The 22931-nt window shown below is 37.7% G+C and overlaps 1 protein-coding gene across 1 annotated transcript; it reads left to right on the top strand.

The window, feature by feature from the left end:
• Positions 1–392: 392 nt before the first annotated feature.
• On the top strand, positions 393–22272 carry LOC139155297 (vomeronasal type-2 receptor 26-like). The gene is made up of 8 exons (XM_070730419.1): positions 393–942; positions 4547–4636; positions 5450–5519; positions 6017–6305; positions 9397–10248; positions 14173–14400; positions 15321–15447; positions 21371–22272. Exons 1-8 carry the CDS (start codon positions 393–395, stop codon positions 22270–22272), a joined length of 3108 nt encoding a protein of 1035 aa, XP_070586520.1.
• The last annotated feature ends 659 nt before the right edge of the window (positions 22273–22931 follow it).

Genomic DNA, 22931 nt, shown 5'->3' with positions numbered 1-22931 from the left:
GGGCTGCTTGGTGTCTTGCGCACTCTTTGAGAGCTTTAGTACCTTCCTCGAGTGGGCATTCAGGAGACAGTCTGGTTCAGGATTGGTCATTCATTACCTGGATGATTTCCTCGTGGCAGGGCCTTCTCATTCTGGGCATTGTTCTGCCCTGATGGCGACTTTTGGCACCTTGTGTGCCCAGTTGGGCATTCCCCTGGCCCCAGAAAAGACCAAGGGCCCTGCCACCAGGATCACTTTTCTCGGTATTGAACTAGACTCAGTGAAGCAATTGTGTCGATTACCAGTAGAGAAGTTGGTTAAGATTAGGGACAAGCTGAAGCAGGTTCAGGCTCACCATAAGGTTACCCTCCACCAGCTCCAGGAGTTGGCGAGGTTACTCAACTTTGTCTGCCATGTGGCACCAGGCAGGGCCTTTCTGCACCATTTATGCACAGCAACGAAGGGGCTTTGGTTACCTCACCAAAGAACATGCCTACGTGTGGGGGGTCAAGAGCGACCTCTGCATGTGGCACAGTTTTTTAGAACACTTTAATGGTCTCTCCTTTTGGAGACAAGAGCTCCTTTTGGAAGTGGAACTGCAACTTTTCTCTGATGCCATGGGGACCCGCAGCTTCGGGGTTATTTTAGGGGATCACTGGTGTTATGCTATGTGGCCTCCAGATTGGGTGGCCTCTTCTGTTGTGAGAGACCTTACCTTTTTAGAACTTTTTCCACTGGTAGTGGCAGTGGAGCTTTGGGGAGACCAATTTAAAGATAAAACCGTGAACTTTTGGTGTGACAACCTGGCTGTTGTGCATGTTGTTAACTCCCTCACCTCTAAAAGTGAGAGAGTCATGCACCTGGTTTGCCATTTTGTGCGAAGGGCATTGACACTGAATACACTGTTCTTGACCCACCATGTTCCGGGGCTCGAGAATGGAATGGCTGATGCCTTGTCGCGTGGTCAGTTGTCCAAGTTCCAGATGCTGGCTCCGGGGGCTCGAGAGGCATCAGATTCATTTCTATAGCATTTATGGAGCCTGGGTGGGCTTCCAAATACTGGAGGATCGAGGCAGGTAGGGCCATGACCCTCTCATTAGCTTCTAGCACTCAATGGGCCTACCAAAACTCAGGGAAAGAGTTTCAGGACTTTCATATCACACAGGGCTATGCCCACACATGGTCCATCCCAGTGGACCACATCATTGAATTCTGCATGCTGTTTAAGCAGTGAGGCCTGTCAGTAAAGACTATTCATAGCAGGTTAGCAGGGTTGTCATTTATCGCCAAATCTCAGGGTTTTCCTGATTCTTCAAGGTATTTCCGCATTAGGAAGATGCTAGATGTTTGGGTGAGAGAGCAATTAGTACCACCCATCAATGGCAGGCAAGCATTACAGCAACTCGCTGACCTTAGTAAGATGTGGGCTGCATTGTGCTCTTCTGAATTTGAGGCTCACTTTTTTCATGCAGCGGCTACAGTTATGTTTTGGGGGGCATTTCGCGTGAGTGAGGCCCTCACATCCTGCCACTCTGATGAGTCATTCTGTGCCCTGCAATTCACTGACATCACATTTGAAGTGGCTAGGGTCTCTCTGTTAGTCAGGCAGTCCAAGACAGATCAGTTAGGCAAAGGAATTAGGCTTGTCTTTGCTGCTGCTGCTGCAGATTGTTCAGTGTGTCCTGTAGCTGCACCCTCTTCTTTCTGTTCCCTGTGGGGTGTGGGTCAGGGATACCTATTTAGTCAGATGGTCCCCCCCTGACTAGATACCAATTTTGGGCTATTACAGCTAGGGCTCTGGCTGTGATCGGGCTAGTTCCATCTTTATATGGAACTCACTCATTCTGAATTGGCGCTGCTACCACAGCGGCTGTATCAGGTTTTAGCATGCCAGAATCCAGGCAATAGGCCGTTGGTGGTCCTCTCTCTTTATAACTTATGTATAGGCCCCTGTTCACAGGGACTCGGGCAATGAGCTGTCTTTGGACCATTGGGTCAACATTTTGCTTGGAAGGAGAGGCCTGCATTGGGAGGGGCTCCTTCCATTTCTCTTGGGCGGGCGCCAAAATGTGGTTGCACCCAAATGGTTGGTCTTGCACATTAGGGCCAATGATCTTTGTATTTTGTGGGGACTGGCATTGATTTGTCAGGGCTGTGAGGACCTGTGGGCTCTCTCGCTTGCTTGGCCATCCACAAAAGTGTTCTGGTCTGATATCCTTCCAAGGATCATTTGGAGGGATGCCATTACCCCAAGGGCTATTCACAGGGTACGTAGGAAGGTGAATAAGGCTATAGCCAAAATTGTTTTAGAGTTGAGTGTTGTAGTTGTACCCCACCCCCATATTTCTGTTGACAAGCCATGGCTTTATCGTGCCAGTGGTGTTCACCTGTCTGAGCAAAGAAACGCCATATTTTTACAGGACCTGCAGAGGTCCCTGCGAGAGCTGGCGCAGGTTGAGGGGGGAGTCAGGGGGTCAAGATAGTCCCCTCCGTGGCAGGTTAGGGGCGGAAATTGGGAGGTGTTTAGCAACTGTGTGTTCTTCTTTGTGCATCTTTGGAGATGAGGAGCAGACTTTCTCCAAGAGCTCATGGTGTCACTACTGGCCTGAGCGATTGGGGAGGGGGTGCCCCAGCCAATTCCCACCCAGGGATTGGACGGCGAGCCTCCCCACATGTGTAGTATGGCTGAGTTCCAGGTGAGGGCATGATCCCTTCACCTGGATCAGCAGTTGCCCAGGAAGTTTATTTAACGTCATTTCCACCCCAAATTGTTAGTGATTTCTGCAGGTCCCTATTATTATTAATGAATGAATGATGCATTTAATTAATTTATGTTAATTAATAAAGTGACCCAATTTTAAACCCAGCTTCTGTCTCTGTGTGATCACTCCGCTTCATTAGTTCACTAACAACTATAACTCTTGAAGAATTTAAGTTTTAATTTATGAATTCTGAGGAAGTGAACAAGTTAAATTTGAAACACTTGTCAAACATAGCTAATATCCATGGCAATATCAAATATGTTGCCGAATATTTGCTTCTAGTCCAAATGTTCATTACTAACTTCTTCTGGGTTACCGCAACACCTTTATGTAGGGCTTCCTTGGCAGGTAATGTGAAAATGTGAAGATCTGATAACATTTCTTTTTTTTTCTGAGGTTATTTGGAGAAACATTATTTTGATAGACAGCTACTTTGCCTGATTGTTAACGTTTTCTATACAGGGATACAAAAACATGTGACAAAACATATGTCCAGAGGTGAGCTACTGCGTGGACGGGGGTGGGTGGGGAATGCAGTGGGGTAGCAAAAATAGAGCTCAACCTCAGAGCACCCAATTTGCACTGAAAGATGTTGAAAGAAAATGCATGGTGTCCTGCATAAGCCACACCCACAATGTGGTAGTAAAATTTTTAGTAGCCCGTCACTGTTTATGTCACATGTTTTTGCTGAATTTGAAAGTTAAGGAATACTAGGATAGGCCTTGTTCTGGCCTCATCAACTAGCCATACCCTCACTGGGATTTGAACTTGCAGCCTTTGCCTTGTAAGGCAGAGAATTAATCTCTAGGCTACACTATCTAATCCCTATAGATTTGTACCAGAGGGAAATGTTATATGTTTTTCTGTCAAATCACCCTGGTATACCCAGAAAAAACATATCTATATCTATATCCAGGAGTGGGCTACTGCCCGGAAGTGGGGAGACAAAGTGGGGTATCAAAAATGGAGCTTCACCCCCGAGTACCCAATTTGCACTAAAAGATGTTGAAAGAAAATGCAGGGTGTCCTGCATAAGCCACACTCACAATGTGGTAGTAAAATTTTGGTAGCCCTTCACTGACTATATCTATATCATCTACATCTATACCTATGTATCTCTGTCTCTCTGCCTCTGCCTCTGCCTCTGCCTCTGCCTCTGCCTCTGCCTCTCCCTCTGCCTCTCCCTCTCCCTCTCCCTCTCCCTACCTACCTACCAACCTACCTACCTATCTATCTATCTATCTATCTTTCTATCTATCTTTCTATCTGCCATGTTGTCAAATGACATTTACCTTTATTATCTGGTGAAAAATTATGTGACTCATTCCAACCTTGCCATTTCATTAATGGATGAAATTGCAAGTATTGTCTTTAGACTAAAGCTTAAACATATGCTTAATTCCACAGAGACATTAAAATTTAAAGATTACAATTTGATCTCCTCTTATAATTATCCAAAAGGCTATTGTTAATTTTGCTGCTTCTTAAAGACAAGATTGCCAATTTATTTCTCAAAGAATGTAGAGGTGGATGGACAGATTAAATATTTCATGGTTTTTTAAAAATACTGTTCTTTAGGTGTTGATAACATCACTATCAACAATTTTATTCTAAAGTTCAGAACAAAATGGGAAGAACCCAGAATGATTCAGTTCAAATTATTTCTATTGAGACTGAAATATTTTGTAGAAATGAGAGAAACTTGATTAACATTATTGTATTGAATATGCTGTTACTTTTTTTGCCACATATGACGTGCCGAATCAGAAATCCTATCCCAATTGTTCATAATTATTTTCAACCAGGTGACTTAATCATTGGTGGCATTAGTTCTTTTATCTTCATGCCTAAAGATGTACAAAACTTTGAAGAAGATCCTCATCATTCAACTGTCGGTGAGCCCCTGTAAGAGATGATGATGATGATAATGATGGCTCTATCATACTAGATACATATTATGATATTTCATGTTTCATATTTCATGTTATGAATCACAAATAGCTGTATTAATACAAATACAGTATTGGTACTGTTCAAATAATTATATTTATGTGCTCTATAAAGGAAACTCACAGCTATTATGCATATTCCTTAAATCAAGAGGGGGAATTCAAAATAAACATTCAACTTTTTATAATAAGTAGATCTTGATAATATAGAAGCTCTCCTCCTCCCTTTGAGGTGAGAGTTATAAAATAATCATACATAATCATAAGAATAAAACTATTAATTTTGAGAAATAATTTGCAAGTACAAGATAACGCTCTCGGGGTGGGTGGGTGATATCTTCTTCTTAGTGTTACTAAGTAAAAACTAAATTCTAAAAAGTAGAATGCATTATTTTCTTCCTAAATTTTCCTTCCAGTAAGTTTAGTAATTTAAACTTGGGAAAGCATATTTATACCACCACAAGCAATTATTCATTCAGTTTGATACACTTGTGATGCTGTAAATTTCAATGTTGCTGTGGCTTCAGCAAGATATAGACAATCTTGGAGGAGATGATAAAAGTAAGATTCTCCTATCTTGTCATGTCCTGATATTGGGGGCAATGCTCATCTCTAATTTTTAGCTGATGGAACCAATACTGCATGGAGACATTTCTGTGCTCATCTGGCTAGCATGGCTATACCACAAGGCACATGGAATGGTATCACCAAAGTGGTACCTATTTAACTTCTAGCATTTTTGTGCTTTTCAATTGCTAGGTGGGAAGAAGCCAGAGCAAGTAATGAGAGCACACCCTATCATGCGACACTTGGATCTTGAATCCAAGCTGTCAGTTTTCCAGATAACAAGCTCAACATCTTTATTCACTAAACGTGCATGCCTCCAGTGGAGAAGCTAAATAAGGCTAAATTCAAAATGACCCCCCCCTTTCCCCAATTCATTCATTAAAATGAAGCTTTCTCCAAAGAAAATAAAACTAATCCAATTGTACTCCTCAATATATGTATTTTACATGTAAGATAATCATTATGTTCAGTTTCATATGTCCAAATTTTTTTAAGATAGTGAATTGCACCCAAAATAATCCAAGAAAGACCCATTACACCTTTGGGACAACCATGTGGTGGATGGCAGAGAATCTCTACAAACTGAAGCCAAGAAAGCTCAGTGATTTTTCCATGGAAAATAATATCTAAACTAAATGACAATGCATTAATTAGTTTATATAAAAGAGTGATTATTTCTGTCTAAGACAATTTTGAGGAAAGTGAGTTTTACTGCCTTTTTTAGGTGTAGAATATAATTTGATATAACTCCCATTGCAGAATCCTTACAAAGTATTATCAGCATATTTTGGCCTTGATATTTGCTGTGGAGAAGATCAATGAAGACTTCCAGCTATTATCTAACATCACTTTGGGCTTCAGAATCTTTGAGAGTTATGGTGGGGAGTACACATATCATGCCACAATGGAACTTTTCTCCAGGCAGAACCAATTCATTCCCAACTACAAGTGTGGCATCATGAACAAACTCATATCAGTTGTTGGGGCTATTGAGCCTGCAATATCTTTCGATATGGCAGATATTTTAGGCATGTACAAAGTTCCACAGGTAAGATGAATTAATGACAAATTGTCCACATTTTGCTTTGTATTTTTGGGAGAGAGGATTTCAAGACCTTTTAAACCAAAATTTCATATACATATCTCTGAAAAGTATATTTAATAACATGTATTTATGAAGCATAAATCAATGTGAATTCAGTTTCAGAAAATGATCGATCAGTTTCAAAACTTAATCATTAGTAAGCCCTGAAATTTGGATTTCTGTAGTTCTCCCATTCAAGTTGGAAAAAAGCTTCAACATTTTGTAATCAATCTTCATTCATAAACATTGCATTTAATTAGGATAACAAATAATTACAGTATATATTTGTTCTAAAATATCTGAAAGGGATTTAAAAAGACACCACCACTGAGTCCTTGGAGAGGGGTGGCATTTAAATCCAATAAATAAATATTGTACAAACTTAAAAACTATTTAATTGTGGTAAAGGAAATAAAATCAGATTGATCTGATAATATCAATTTAAGATTAAAACAAATCTGAATAACCAGGTTATTTAATAAAGATTTCTAGCAAATATTTGCTAAAATGGGGCAATAAAGAATAATATATTCAATTATGACAATTATTCTATTCCTCTATCCCATGGACAAAAGGGGTGTTTTGGTAACTCTCTCCCAATGGTTGTTAGAAGGCATTGAATGAGGATAAGGATAAAGCCCCTACTACATTCTCAGATTCTCATCTCTCTCCACAAAGATCTCACCAAAAAATTGAATGAAAAAAGGACAAATTCAAAAAATGGGAAAGGGATGCATAACTAAGGCAGGTTATCACGAGACAGTCAGAATCTGTAAAGAAAAAATCAGGACAGTAAACAAACAAAGACTTGCAACAGAAGTCAAGGATAATAATTAAAAAAAAGTTTCTTCCAACACATAAACAAGAAGAAAAAAATCAAAGAAACAGTTGGTCCAATAAAGGAAGAAGATGGCAAAAAATCAACAGGAAACACAGAGAAGACAGAGCTGCTTAACTCATTCTTTCCATTGGTCTTCACATGGAAAAACAAAACAAAACTGCAGCCCAACTAAACAGAAACACAACTGCAAAAAAACAGATTGGAAGAAAAGTTAACATAAGCAAAAAAAACAGTAAGAGATCTGAACCCTGTCTGAACTTGAATACAAATTAGCAAGACCGGATGGATTATGTACATCCCAGAGTCCTAAAGGAGTTATCAAATGTCATCTCAGAACCACTGAACCATATCTTCCAAAAATCCTGGAACATAGATGAACTATCTGAGGACTGGAAAAGAGTTGATGTGGTTCCCATCTTCAAAGGAAAAATAGACCCAGGAAACTACAGACCAATCAGCCTAACATCAATACTCGGGAAATACTGGAAAAGATAATGCCATCACCTAGAAACAAGGAAAGTAATAACCAGCAGCCAACCTGGTTTTTTTTAAGAACAAATCATGCCAAACCAATCTCATTTCATTCTTCAATATTATGACTAAATTATTAGATGAGTGAAATACTGTGGACATAATATACTTAGACTTCAGCAAAGCATTTGACAAAGTAGAACACAACCTACTTCTTCATAAACTATAAAAAAGTGGGATAGACATCTACACCACCAGATGGATACAAAACTGGCTGACTAATCATATTCAATGAGTAGTCCTCAAGGGTCTAATTGTACATGGAAAAAAGTAAGCAGTGGGGTACCAGTACTTAGGCCCAGTACTCTTTAATATCTTCATAAATGACCTATATGAGGGAATAGAAGGGGAACCAACCAACTCTATAGATGATACATAAGATGGCAAGATGGCAACGCCCCAAATAGCATCTGAAAAATAAAGAATAGCTAACATTCCAGAGCACAGGCTCAAGATCCAGATGGGTCTTCTTAGACTCGAGTGCTGGGCCTTATTTAATAAAATGAAATTCAATGGAAAGAACAGTAAAGTCCTACACTTAGGTAAGAAAAGCTAAAAATATACATACAAACTGGATGAAACCACACTTAATAGCAGTGACTGTGAGAGGGATCTTGGAGTCTTAGTAGACCAGGGGTACTCAAACTTGGCAACTTTAAGAATTGTGTACTTCAACTCCCAGAATTCTCCAGCCAGCATAGTCTTAAAGTTGCTAAGTTAGAGGAACCTTGTAGTAGACAACCAGCTAAACATGAGTCAGCAGGGTACAGCTGCAGCCAAAAAAGTCAATACAATTCTAAACTGCATTAATAGAGAGATATAATCTACATCTAGGGAGATACTAATATCACTCTATGAAATCCTAGTAAGACCACACCTAGAGTATTGCATCCAGTTTTAGTCACCACACTATGAAAAAGATGTTGAAACTCTAGAAAAAGTGCAGAGGAGAGCAGCCAGGAGGATTGGACTAGATGACCTACAAGTTCCATTCCAATTCTGTTACTGTTACTCTACCAGTTTGGAATTTTTAATGTTCCAAACTTACTAGAAAATATTGAAAACAGAGTACTTTTACAATATATACTTCAGTCTTTCTATATAATCTTATAAAACTTGCTGTGTTGTTTACATAGTTTCTTTTTAAAAAATGATGTCATTATTTATTATTATGCTATATTTCCTTGGGCCATACTGTCAAAGGGAGGAAGGGAGGGAGGGAGGGAAGGAAGGAGCCAAGCTTAAATCTTACTTTTAGGAACTTCATAAAAGCAAGTTAGGAAGATAATACTACACCAAGAAAGCACATTGTTTGATATTTCGTCCTCATTAGAAAGATTCATACAGAAATTGTTCATCAGTGCAGACAAATTTGAAAAAATGAGCTTATAAATTCTATATTGTTAAAAAACATATTTTCACAGAAACATTATTTCCATTATAGAGGAAAGAGGAATATTCAGTTTAAGGGAGAAAGTGATTAGAATTCATAAAATTGTACAATTGTGCAGTAATTAGGAAGCACAAGTACCAGCTAGTTCAGCCCTGATTTCAGAAATATAGTGTGCACAAAATAATGAGATATTTCATAATTCTTATATTTAAGAATAGTAGGAACACATTTTCTTTTGTTAGACAATTTGTTCTCTTTTCCATGTTTTCATCTAATTTTTATTTCTATAGTTCCTATATGGTCCTACTCCAAGTATGGATGGTAAAACTGATATCCCTTTCTATTACCATATGGTTCCAGATGAAGAGTTCAGTTTTAGAGGAATTCTTGAAATACTTTTGCACTTCCAGTGGACTTGGGTTGGGATCCTAGTAAAGGGACATGGTGGACCAAATTTTGAGAAATTAATTTTTTCAGAGTTTTCTCTCCATGGCATCTGCATTGCCTTCTTAGAGCAACTCAGGCAAATTAATATCAACAGTGTGTCTGATGGCATGAAATGGCTTGTGGAAACCTTCTATATTTTTAATAACAGCAAAGCTAATGCTGTGATAATCAATGATAACTATGTTCTACATTTGAGATGGTTGTTATATGTACCTGAAATGGAATCATTATCTATAAAGCCTAAAGGTAAGGTGTGGATTGTGACCAATCAAATGGGTCTTGCCTCATTCTTTTATCAGAGGACCTGGGATATCCAAAACCTCCAAGGTACTCTGTCCTTTGCAACTTCTTCAAATGAAGTTGAAGGATTTCAGCATTTTCTTCAGACAAGAAATCATTCTTTATTCTTTCATCAAGATGGTTTCATAAAAGATATTTGGGAGCATGCCTTTGGCTGTGTATTTTCAAAATCTTCTTTGAATGAGGAAACTGATGGTATCTGTACTGGGAAAGAGAAACTGGAAACCCTTCCTGGGGCTTTTTTTGAAATGAGGATGACTAGTCATAGTTACAGTATATACAATGCAGTGTATGCTGTGGCACATGCTTTACATGCCATACAGCTGGCCCAACAACCATACAGGATAAAATTGAATGGCAGGACACCGCATCTCCATGATTCACAACCATCCCAGGTAACTTTGTTAAACATAGAAAACGTTAGGACTTAATTTCCAATGACATTGAATGTAAACAGATACCTGTTGACCTTTACAGATGGTTATATTTATTTTTTGATATTTGGTGAGCAAACAAAAAAATCAAAGTACATGTATGAATTATTTGTAAGTAATATATGTACTGGGAACCTGGGATTAGGGCTTCTTGAGGATATAGGTGTTTTAGGTACAGCAGAAAATATGAATGTACAGCAGAAAACATGAATACAGCAAAAAGGAAGAGATTTATATCAGCCTAGAGCAGTATTGGTGAATCTATTGCATGGGTGTCACAGATGGCACGTGGAGTCATATCTGATGGCATATGAGCCATTGCCTTAGCTCAGCTCCAATGTGCATGTATGTACCACCCAGCTGATTTTTGGCTCACACAGAGGCTCTGGCAGAGTATTTTTGTCTTCCAGAGAGCCTCCAGGGAATTGAGGGAGGGTGTGTTTACCCCCAGCTCCAGGGAAGCCTTTGGAGCCTGGGGAGGGAGAAAAACGAGCCTACTGGGCAATGTTCCCTCTAATTTTTTTTTTGGTGTGGGCGGAAAAGTATAGTGTCTGAGTGGCAGTCACTTTGGGACTGGGCGGCATAGAAAAATAGATAGATAGATAGATAGATAGATAGATAGATAGATAGATAGATAGATAGATAGATAAATAGGAAAAAAATTCTGGGTACCTCTCCTATCTCTTCCCCTTTTCTCTCTCATTTCTCCCTCTTCCTCGCTTTTTCTCTCATTCCTTCCCTCTCTCCTCTCTTTTTCCATCCCTGTCTCTTCCTTCCTTGTGTGTGTGTGTGTGTGTGTGTGTGTGAACTCTTGAACCATTTCCAAAAACAGGTGAGGGCTGGGGTTTTTTTCCTCTGTTATTATTTGAGTGCTTTTTACCATATGCTTTAAATCAAGAGTCACTTCTCTCTGGAAGCAGTGGAAGTGATGTGCCGGTGCCTGGAGGCTGTTGGGGTCTGGATGGGTGTCAACAGACTCAAGCTCAACCCGGATAAGACGGAGTGGCTGTGGGTTTTGCCTCCCATGGACAATTCCATCTGTCTGTCCATCAGCCTGGGGGGGGGGTCACTAACCCCCTCAGAGAGGGTTCGCAACTTGGGCGTCCTCCTTGATCCACAGTTCACATTAGAGAAACATCTTTCAGCTGTGGCGAGGGGGGCGTTTGCCCAGGTTCGCCTGGTGCACCAGTTGCGGCCCTATTTGGACCGGGAGTCACTGCTCACAGTCACTCATGCCCTCATCACCTCGAGGCTCGACTACTGTAATGCTCTCTACATGGGGCTACCTTTGAAAAGTGTTCGGAAACTTCAGATTGTGCAGAATGCAGCTGCGAGAGCCATCATGGGCTTTCCTAAATATGCCCATGTCACACCAACACTCCGCAGTCTGCATTGGTTGCCGATCAGTTTCCGGTCACAATTCAAAGTGTTGGTTATGACCTATAAAGCCCTTCATGGCACTGGACCAGAATATCTCCGGGACCGCCTTCTGCCGCACGAATCCCAGACCAGTTAGGTCCCACAGAGTTGGCCTTCTCCGGGTCCCGTCAACTAAACAATGTCGTTTGGCGGGACCCAGGGGAAGAGCCTTCTCTGTGGCGGCCCTGACCCTTTGGGACCAACTCCCCCCAGATATCAGAGTTGCCCCCACCCTCCTAGTCTTTCGTAAGCTCCTTAAAACCCACCTCTGTCGTCAGGCATGGGGGAATTGACATGTTCCCTCCCCCGAGGCTTATAAAATTTATGCATGGTACGCTAGTATGTATGATTGGTTTAATTTGCAGGGTTTTTTTTTAAATTAACTTAAATATTAGATTAGATTTGTTTTTACATTGTGTTGTTGTTGCTGTGAGCTGCCCCGAGTCTGCGGAGAGGGGCGGCATACAAATCTGATTAAACTAAACTTAACTAAACTAACTCTCTCTTTTGTTTCTCTCTCTTTCCTCTAATTCTCTGCCTCAATCATTTTCTCATTTCTCTTTTTTCTTCCCTTTTTGCTCTCATTTCTCTCTCTCTCTCTCTCTCTTTCTTCCTTCCTCTCTTCTCTCTCTCTCTTGCTTTCTTTCTCTCTCTCCCCCTTCTTTCTCTCTCCCCCTTCTTGCCCCCTCCTTCTCTTCCCCCCCCTCTTCCTACCTGTTTAATGGTGGCCAGCTCTGTCTTGACGTGGGCTGCCACCGTCTTGTACTGGGATTGGGTGGTAGGGGACCCGTCGGCAGTGGGCAGCTCCCAGCATGGCAGCGGAAGAGGAGATGAAGCTCGTGCTTCTGCCACACCGGGGCCGAGTGGCCCATTGCCCCCAGCTCCAGGGGGCAGCCCCAGCGCAGCAGCGGAGATGGAGGAGGTGAAGCTGGCTGCCTGGGGAAGTAGCGCATTTGAAAAACACTGCTTTTCAAACACGCGACTTTTCAAATGTGCAATTTCCCCAGGCAGCCGGTTTCTCATCCTCCTCCCTTGCTGCCCCAAGTCTACAGAGAGAGTGGCATACAAATCCAATCCAATCAAATCAAATCAATTTAGTAACAATGAATTGAAGAGGAATTATAAAATAACTATATAAGACCAATTATGAAATGTAAAAGTGTTAAACAATATGAATAACTGCATAAGATTTGATAAGAAACAATTAGGATTGGCACATTTAAGAGAGAAATAAGATATTTCTCTCTTTTAAAATGGTATTGTTTCTGTTTTTTGTTTTTGATTTTGTTTGCTTTGTTTTTTTGCCTGTTTTTTTAATTTCTTTTTTTTTACTTGCTTGCCTATTATTACTACCATTATTATGATTATATACTGTATACTGTAAGTTATTTTTGTAAATACATTACATATTACATATACATTATGTAATACATTACAAATGTAATGTAAATACACTACATATTACATATACATATTACACTACATATGTATATATTACATAATTATAGATTAATATGTATACATTACATTTGTAAAATTTATTAAAAATCAAAATAAGAAGAATAAGAATATTCAATCTAGTTACCTTCCCTTTTTATGCAGACCACCAGTGCTCTGTGCCTGCCATGTTTATAAAGTAACACTCACAGGTGAATCAGTGCTGAGTTAGGGAGAGAATCCCTTCTTTCGCCAGATAGCTGCCACCCACCACGGCGATTCCTAGGATGCCTCTCTTCTTCCTGCATAGTCCTTCAGACTTCCCATGCCTCTAAGGATCCGCCAGCCACTGCTCTGTTCTGATTACAAAGACAAGCCCATCATTTGCCTCCTACCTTGCTCGGTGGCAATAATGGAAGTCTCAGTTTCCTTATTTCTTCACAAAATGGGGGGGGAGGCTTTTATCAGCAAAATAAACATATAAGCATTATTTTTTATTTCAATTTTCATTTCATTATGTGCAGAAATGTTCAACCTAGTTTCCAAGGGAAAGAAGTTTTCAAATTGACCAAATATAAGCACTTAAAATAAATAATTTTTGGTTCGAGTCACAAAGACTCGAAAACAGTACAGGTGTGACTTTTTTTGCCCAGCAAAAACTAAGCCCCCCCCACCTCCCAAAACATTCTCATAGAGAGAACCCCTGAAATGATGAAAAGTCATGAAATTTCAAGTTTCAGAAATGCAGACTCGAAACATAACAGCAGTGTTAAGTGAGATATCCAGAAAATCATGTTCAGGCAACTCATATATCACTATAAATTTCTATGCCACTCTGGAGAAGGGCGGCTTAGAAATCTGATTAAACAAACAAACAATTGTTGGTAATTGTTCCTTATTAACCACATAGTTGGTTAGATTAAGTCCTGGTTTGAACCAAAGGAATGCATGCAGTATCAACTGCTTCTATATATTAACTGTAGTCACATTTTTAAAAAAAAATTATTTCCATATTTTTTCTATATTCAGCTTCACTTCTTTTTGAAAAGGCTCTCTTTTAACAATAATGTTGGAGACAAAATTTCTTTTGATCAAAATGGACAATTGATTTCAGGACTGGATATTGAGAACTGGGTTACTTTCCCCAACCAGTCCATTCATCGAGTGAAAGTGGGGAAGTTGGATCCCTGGGCTGCTAAAGGCCAAATGTTCACCATCTATGAGAAAGCCATCACCTGGCACAGCACTTTCAATCAAGTAGGTTCTGAATGTAGATAATTTTGCTTGGTGATATCAAGATAATAGCCATATTTAATTTAACATAGAAATAACATTGTAGACTTTCAGAATTATATAAATTGATGTGCATATCTATAGAAATGCGAATAATTTAGATATATGAGAATATTTGTAGTGCAGGGTTGAAATGAGGTATTCTTGTTTTCTTGCAGATGTTTCATTACCAAACTATATAATATCATAAGTTTTATTTTTATACATACATTGTTGTAATGTTCAGTGTAATTTATCTTATTTATTTTAGTGTTATTAGCATTGATTGAAAATACTGTACATGCTAAGTACATTTGTATCTGATAGCAAATTATTTTGCAAAGTATTATATATTCAATGCATTTTACTTCTTAGGTTACACATATGAGTCTGCGGAGATGGGCGGCATACAAATCTAATAAATAAATAAATAAAAAGATGCAGAGCAAAAATATGTTCATTATCTTAATTTTTATTTCCCTAAAATGTTACATGAAGATTATGAGGATGCAGAGTTTAGAAGGATTGTCTTATCTGATTGAACCTAATTTATGAAATAGAAACAAAACCCCAAACCACAATAAATTCATTAATTTTGTTTATAATATCCATATAAACCAAAAATAAGAAATGTCTGGAGGTTTGGTGAGTTCCACTGAAATATGTATAGAATTGATTCATGGTCTGAATTTAAATTTTTTCATAAACTATAAGTAACCTGTTATTTAAACAAGTTGTTAATCAGCAGATATAATCCAATCTTTCGTGGTTTTGATATTTATGATTATGAAGAACAAGAAAATATCTTTAGAATAAACTTATATTTGCTAAATATCACCATGGCTTTTAAAAAAAATATTGGATTGAATGCTAATACTTTCTTTTGTATTTTTTTTATTGGGCAGACATTACCTATTTCAGTGTGTACTGAGAGTTGCCTCCCTGGTTATTTCAGGAAAAAACAGGAGGGGAAGCCATTTTGCTGCTATGATTGCCTTCCATGCCCTGAAGAGAAAATTTCAAAGCAGAAGGGTAATAGATACATGAAAGCAATTAATCTTATGGTTATGAAGGACATAGCAGGCAGACAGATCCATAAAGTATAAGTATGTTAACTAAATTATATACTTCCATTTTTATCAGAATATCAGTAGAATAAGAAATTCCCAGTTGTATGAAAGGGATTTTTAAACGTAATGAGTTAAGGATTTAAAACCTGATCTCATAAAAATAGAACAAAACCACCTTGATGTTATGTGTGTTTGTGTGTGTATATGTGTATGATGTTATATATACATTCATATTATATGTATGTATGTATGTATGTATGCATGTGTATATATAAAAGAAACCATTAAAACCCAACAAGCATTCATAAAAAGTATTGAATCAAGACTCTCATCCATGGAGAAAAATATTCAAACACTGATTAATCCAAATCCACCTGACAAAATACCACTCACCACTCCACCACCCCAACCTCAACCACTTCCAATACTTCAAAAACCCTCTAATTCTACCACTGATATCTCTACCCTAGTCAAGGATGCCATGGAACGTGAACAAAAACGCCAGAATGCTATCCTCTTTGGTCTTGAAGAAAGCCATGAATCAGATATAACAAGAATAAGAAATATCATCCATGTTCATCACTCATATGCACAAACAATCGCTCAAGAAGACATTTTGGAAGTTACCAGAATTGGACCTGAGCACAAGTATAATGATGGCTCAATAGCCCCCTGCTTCTGCAAAAGTAGTATGCAAAAATGAACAAACAAAACAGCAATTCATCAAGACCATTAACCACATTGCCAGAAATAACAAGTCCTTCAACAAACTCAGATCCAGACCAGATCTTTCTCTCCTCCAGTGTATTCGCTCTCACGAACTATGGGCAGAACTCAAGAGAACTTGGTGAAACAAACCTTTACATAGATTACCGCACGGAAAGCATCAAACCCAAAACCCATAATCCTCCCCACATCTTCCGGTCTAACTTTCAACCTACCATCTCACAACATCAAACTGACACCTGCCAGACCACCATCCCACAACAACAAATGGACACCCTTACCACCTCAAACCAAGAATAGGAAAGCGTGCCCCTTACTTCCTCTAACCACCCCAAAATCAATGCCCAACACAAGACCAATCTCAAATGTAAACTATTAAATGCTAGAAGTTTAGTCAACAAGATATCTGAATTCCTCCTTCTACTTGACACCTCCAACTTTGATATAATTTTTATATGCAAAACATGGCTAAATGCTTCCTACCCAGACTCCATTATCACATAAAAAACTACCATGTTTTCCGCTCAGACCATGAATCCCACAGAGAAGGCGGAGTAGCTATATTCTACAAAAAATCGCTAAACCTAAAAATCCTCAAAGTTGCACAGGATTTATTGGTAGCTGAAACTATTGTCTGTGATTTATCCCTAAATACCATAATTCGCTTCTTACTCTGCTACAGAGCCCCGGACTACGACATTGAACGTGCTAACAAATTATCCACATTACTAATGTGGGCAATCAACTGCCCATACCCGATTATCTTCCCCAGAGACCTCAACCTATCACACATTAACTGGTCCTTAAATGAATGCACCACAGAACCCATCCATTCTACTATATATAATACCGTTACCTATCTGGGACTCGACCAACTAGTAACTAACAATACCAGACTTGATAACTGTCTGGATCTCATCTTCTGCAACAGCAAAAGTGCAATATATGGCTTACAAATAACAGAACCATTTCCCAACAGCGACCACAGCATGATAAACTTCAGTCTCAACCTAAGCCACACTATGATCCACCCAAATAATACAACACCAAAATTCAATTTCAAAAAAGCAAACTATGAACTCATTGAAGCCCACCTCTCAACATTAAACTGGAAAACTCTATTCTTTGAATGCTACACTAATGATGACCTCTGCAACACATTCCTACTCGAAATGAAATTATCATCTCAATAAGAAAATTACAAACAAAGAAAAAAATCTCTCTGGAGGAAAAACAAAAAAGGACAAGTTTCCAACTTCAAAAGCCGATATAAAAGCATTTGCAATCAAATAAAAACAGAACGCCTTAACTACTACAGCAAGCAAGAGGAAAACCTCCTACGCGCAAAATCTAATAGAGCTTTCTACAACTTTGTCAACAATAAACTCAAAGACTCTAGACCTATCCCACCTCTCAAAGGACCCAACAACAAAGAATACCATGATGATTCATCCAAAGCCAACCTCCTCAACTCTTTCTTTGGCTTTGTCTTTGTTAACAGCAATGGCTCATCCCCCAATTTCCTCAATCGCACCTCAAACTCCCTCAACAACTTAACCCAAGTTCAGACTTCACTGAAGACTGAGTTGAAAAAGCATTATGTGACCTTAAACCTTCTCTATCAGTCGGACCAGATGGTCTATGTGCTTACTTCCTAAAAAAGCTCTCTTCTTCCATAGCTGAACCACTAAGCATAATTTTTGAAAAATCCTTCAGAACCAGCACATTTCCTTAGCTATGGTCAAAAGCAATAGTCATCCCCATCTTCAAAAAAGGAGACTCCACTCTTGTCGATAACTACAGACCAATTTCACTATACTGCATTCCATGCAAAGTCATGGAATCAATTATAAACAAATCAATTACTCTCCATCTAGAAACTAATAATTTACTCTTTAACAAACAATTTGGTTTCAGAAAAAAATTATCCTGCAACCTGCAACTCCTCCCCCGCAAAAATATATGGACAATTCATGTAGATCAAGGGAAATCTATAGATGCAATTTATATCGACTTCTGCAAAGTCTTTGATTCAGTGGTCCACGACAAACTACTCCTAAAACTCAAATCCTATGGCATCTCAGGATCCCACCATAGCTGGATTACAGCATTCCTGTCAAACAGACAAGTGGTTAAAATAGGAAGCACTATATCCACCCCGTCCCAGTTAAAAGTTAAATATCTCAAATATGAAATATAAAAAAGAAATATATTATAATTCACATTTTAGTTGCGGCAAGGATCATATTTGTGCAGAAATGGAAAGAAAAGGAAATACCAAAAGATGAAGAAGTATTTTAAAAAATCATGGAATGTGCAGAATTAGACATGATGACAAGACACTTGAACAATCAAGCAGAAACAAAATTTTATAAAATATGGGACAAAGTGTACAAATGGTGGAATTTTAAAAAATAGTTTTAAAAATTATATAAAAATTTGTAATCATTTGAATTTATGAAATTGAGTATATATATGGTAGAGTATTAAGAAATCAAAAGGATAAGGTTTTTTGTTTTTTAAATTGAATAAGTGATTTTAATTATTATAAAATATTGTTATGATAGATATAAAGTAATAGATTAAAAATAGTATAATGATAGAGTATTTTTAATAGTAATAACTTTAAATGCTTTTTTATTATTTGTTTAATTAATTTTAATTAGTTTAATTATATTATCAAAATGATATTTTATAGACAGGAGAACTTATATGAGTTATATGAATTATAACATAAAAATGGAAATACAGAGGTAAATTTAAAAAGAATGTACAAATATTAAAAATTGTATTCCTGTATTGATCTGACCATAGTTAGACTTTTTTTTTGGTATTAGTTAGACTTCTAAGACAAGCGGAGTAATGGTAGCTCCTTTAAATGTTAAATGTTGTCTGTCTTGTGTGTTTAAAGACAATTAATAAAAATATTTTTTTAAAAATAAAAATAAAAGCGGTATTCCACAAGGTAGTGTACTGGGACCAACACTCTTCATTCTCTACATCAATGACGTTTGCGATTACATCACAAGCAACTGTATCCTCTTCGCCGATGATGTAAAACTCTTCAACACCACTGATAACACAACTACTCTCCACAAAGACCTTGACGCTATTTCTGAGTGGTCTAACACATGGCAACTCCAAATCTCAACTAGCAAATGCTCTGTCCTACACATTGGGAAGAAGAATCTAAACTCCAAAAACGAACTGAATAATCAAATTATCACAGATAATCCCCACTCGGTTAAAGACCTTGGTATATTAATAACAAAAGATTTAAATGCCAAAGCCCACTGCAACAATATAGCCAAGAAGGCTTCAAGAGTTATAAACCTAATCCTACGTAGCTTCTGCTCTGGCAATCTCACACTACTTACCAGTGCTTACAAAACTTTTGCCAGACCCATTCTCGAATACAGCTCATCTGTTTGGAACCCATATCACATCTCAGACATTAACACCCTTGAAAATGTCCAAAGATACTTCACCAGAAGAACCTTTCACTCCTCCACTCGAAATAGAATACCCTACGAGACTAGACTTTCATTCCTGGGCCTAGAAAGTTTAGAACTAAGATGCCTTAAACAAGATCTAAGTATTGCCCACAAGATCATATGCTGCAACATCCTGCCTGTCGGCAACTACTTCAGCTTCAACCACAACAACACAAGAGCACACAACAGATTTAAACTTAATATTAACCGCTCCAAACGAGTAAAAAATCATATTTTTTACTGTAAAAAATATGATTTCAGTAACCGAGTTGTCGAAGCGTGGAATTCATAATGTCAACCCCAAACCCCCAATACTTTACCCTTAGATTATCTATGGTTGACCTATCCAGATTCCTAAGAGGTCAGTAAGGGGTGAGTACAAGTGCACTAGAGTGCCTTCCATCCCCTGTCCTATTGCTCTCCTATATCTCCTATACCTTTCTTCTATTCCTATATCTCTTCTTCTATTCTTTCATTGATATGTTCTATTACTATATCTTCTTTTCTATTATTTCTTAGATATATTTTACTATGAGTATCTCTTCTATAACCTTCATCATGTATTTTACTTTGTGTATATAGATATATACCCACTAAAACCCTCATTGTGTATTGGACAAAATAAATAAAAATAAATAAATAAATAAACATATGTACTCAACACAAAGATATGTAGCCCTTCCCTGGTGCAGAGCTGAAGGGATTGGATACTGTAGCCTAGAGGATAATTCTCTGCCTTGCAGGGCAAAGGTTGCAGGTTCCGGTCCTGGTGGGTGTAGCTAGCTGATGAGGCCAAAGTGGGGCCGGGGTAGATCTGTTCTGGTCTCCCTTAATTTTCAAGTTCAGCAAAAAAACATGTGAGATATATATATATATATGTATGTATGTATGCATGTATACACACACACATACATGCATACATACATACATACAAGTAATAGACTTAACTGAAATAAATAAAGTCCTAGTAATTACTCTTTTATCCATTATTTCAATTATTTTCAAACTTGGCAACTTTAGGATATATAGATTTTGTCACCCAGCTTTTCCCAGGCAGCATCCATATATAAGTAATCCTCGACTTACGACCACAACTGAGCCCAAAATTTCTGTTCTAAGCAAGACAGTTAAGTGAATTTTGCCCCATTCTATAATCTTTCTTGCCACAGTTGTTAAGTGAATCACAGCAGCTGTTAAATTAACAACATGGTTAAGTACCAGTAAATCTGGCTTCTCCATTAACTTTGCTTGTTGAAAGTTCTCAGAAGACACCGGGACACTGCAATAATTATAAATATGCATAGTTGTCTAGCATCTGAATTTTGATTATGTGACCATCGGATGCTACAATGGTTGTAAGTATGAAAAACTTTATAACTATGAATGTCATTAAATGCACTGCTGTGAGTTGAAGACTATCTGAACCAACAAATCTAAAGGTTTCTCAACTACATAATATTCATTTGTTAAAGATAAATGTTAGAATGTAAATATTTATTCTTTCAAAAAGTAGATACTTATGAACACAAATATTCAATAGAAAATGAACATAATTAGATATAAATGAAAAGAAAACAACACAATTTATTTCTATTAAAAATATTAATTACACATGATACAGCAGCAAAACCAAATATATATTGTATATGCATATTTATATTACAGACATGGACAGCTGCTCCAAATGCCCAGAAGATAAATATCCAAGTAAGGACCAAGATTCATGTCTTTCCAAAAAAATATCTTTTCTGTCCTATGAAGAACCAATGGGGATAGGTTTAGTCATTCTGGCACTTGTCTTTGTTCTCTGCACAATTGTGGTACTTGCCATATTTTTGAAGTATCATCATACTCCCATTGTCAAAGCCAATAACCAAAACCTCACCTACATTCTACTTGTCTCCCTCCTCCTCTGTTTTCTTTGCTCACTGCAATTCCTCATTGTACCTGGTAATATAATATGTCTCTTCAGACAAATTAGCTTTGGCATCATCTTCTCAGTGGCTGTATCTTGTGTGCTAGCAAAGACCATCACTGTGGTTTTGGCTTTCATGGCCACCAAGCCAGGATCCAGGATGAGGAAATGGGTGGGAAGAAGACTGGCCACTTCCATTATTCTTTCTTGTTCCTTGATTCAAACAAGCATCTGTATGATCTGGTTGCTCACATTTCCCCCTTTTCCTGATGTGGACACCTATTCAGAAATAGAGGAAATCATACTCCAGTGCAACGAAGGTTCATCTACCATGTTCTACTGTGTCCTGGGCTACATAGGCTTTCTTGCAGCTGCCAGTTTCACAGTAGCATTTTTCTCCAGGAATCTCCCCAGCAATTTTAATGAAGCCAAATGTCTGACATTCAGCATGCTGATCTTCTGCAGTGTGTGGCTGTCCTTTGTATCATCCTACCAGAGCACCAAAGGCAAATATATGGTGGCTGTGGAGATTTTCTCTATTTTAGCCTCCAGTGCTGGATTGCTGGGATGCATATATTTCCCCAAATGTTTCATAATTATTTTTAAGCCAATGCTAAACAACAGAGAACAACTTATTAAGAGAAACTCTTAATAAATGAAACCTTTGTTTCTTTTTTCTTCTTTGAAATTTTTAGCAACTTATTCAGTAGAGTAAAATATTTCTGTTTATTTTTCTTAGTGGAATATGTAATATTAAATACTAAATATGAAACACTAAAAGTAATAGGTTTATTTATCGATCTCTGTCATCCTATACAGATAGAGTATAAACAGGTTGTAAAATAGTATTTCTTTAAAAAAAATAGTTTTATTAATGTTTAAAAGTTAAAAAGAAAAACAGACAAACATACAAACAAAAAAAGAGGAAGAAAAAAAGATGCAATATACATCTACAGAACAAAGGAAAGAAAAATATATATAAAAATTGAAATATATTGATCCATTAAACAAATTCTGTCGGTATAAGAAAAAACATTGTTTTGGTTATTGATTTCTATATATACACCTACTATATTTCCTCCAAATAATATAAAGGCTCAAGTGATTCAAATCATCATCAATTTCAATATATAGCTTAAACAAATTATTATTTTAACATTCTTAAATTTCTGGTTATTTGTAATTTGTAAATTGTTATACTGTGTTTTTAGATTTATTTCCTTTTTTAAATCTATCATAAAATGAGTTCCAAATTTTATAGTATTCTGAGTCTTCTTTGTTTCTTAATTTTAATGTTAACATATATGCCTC

Source organism: Erythrolamprus reginae, unplaced genomic scaffold (assembly GCF_031021105.1).
Source record: "Erythrolamprus reginae isolate rEryReg1 unplaced genomic scaffold, rEryReg1.hap1 H_1, whole genome shotgun sequence".
Classification (NCBI taxonomy): domain Eukaryota; kingdom Metazoa; phylum Chordata; class Lepidosauria; order Squamata; family Dipsadidae; genus Erythrolamprus; species Erythrolamprus reginae.
Note: the sequence above shows the minus strand (reverse complement) of the source record. Positions and strands in the feature narration are given on the sequence as shown.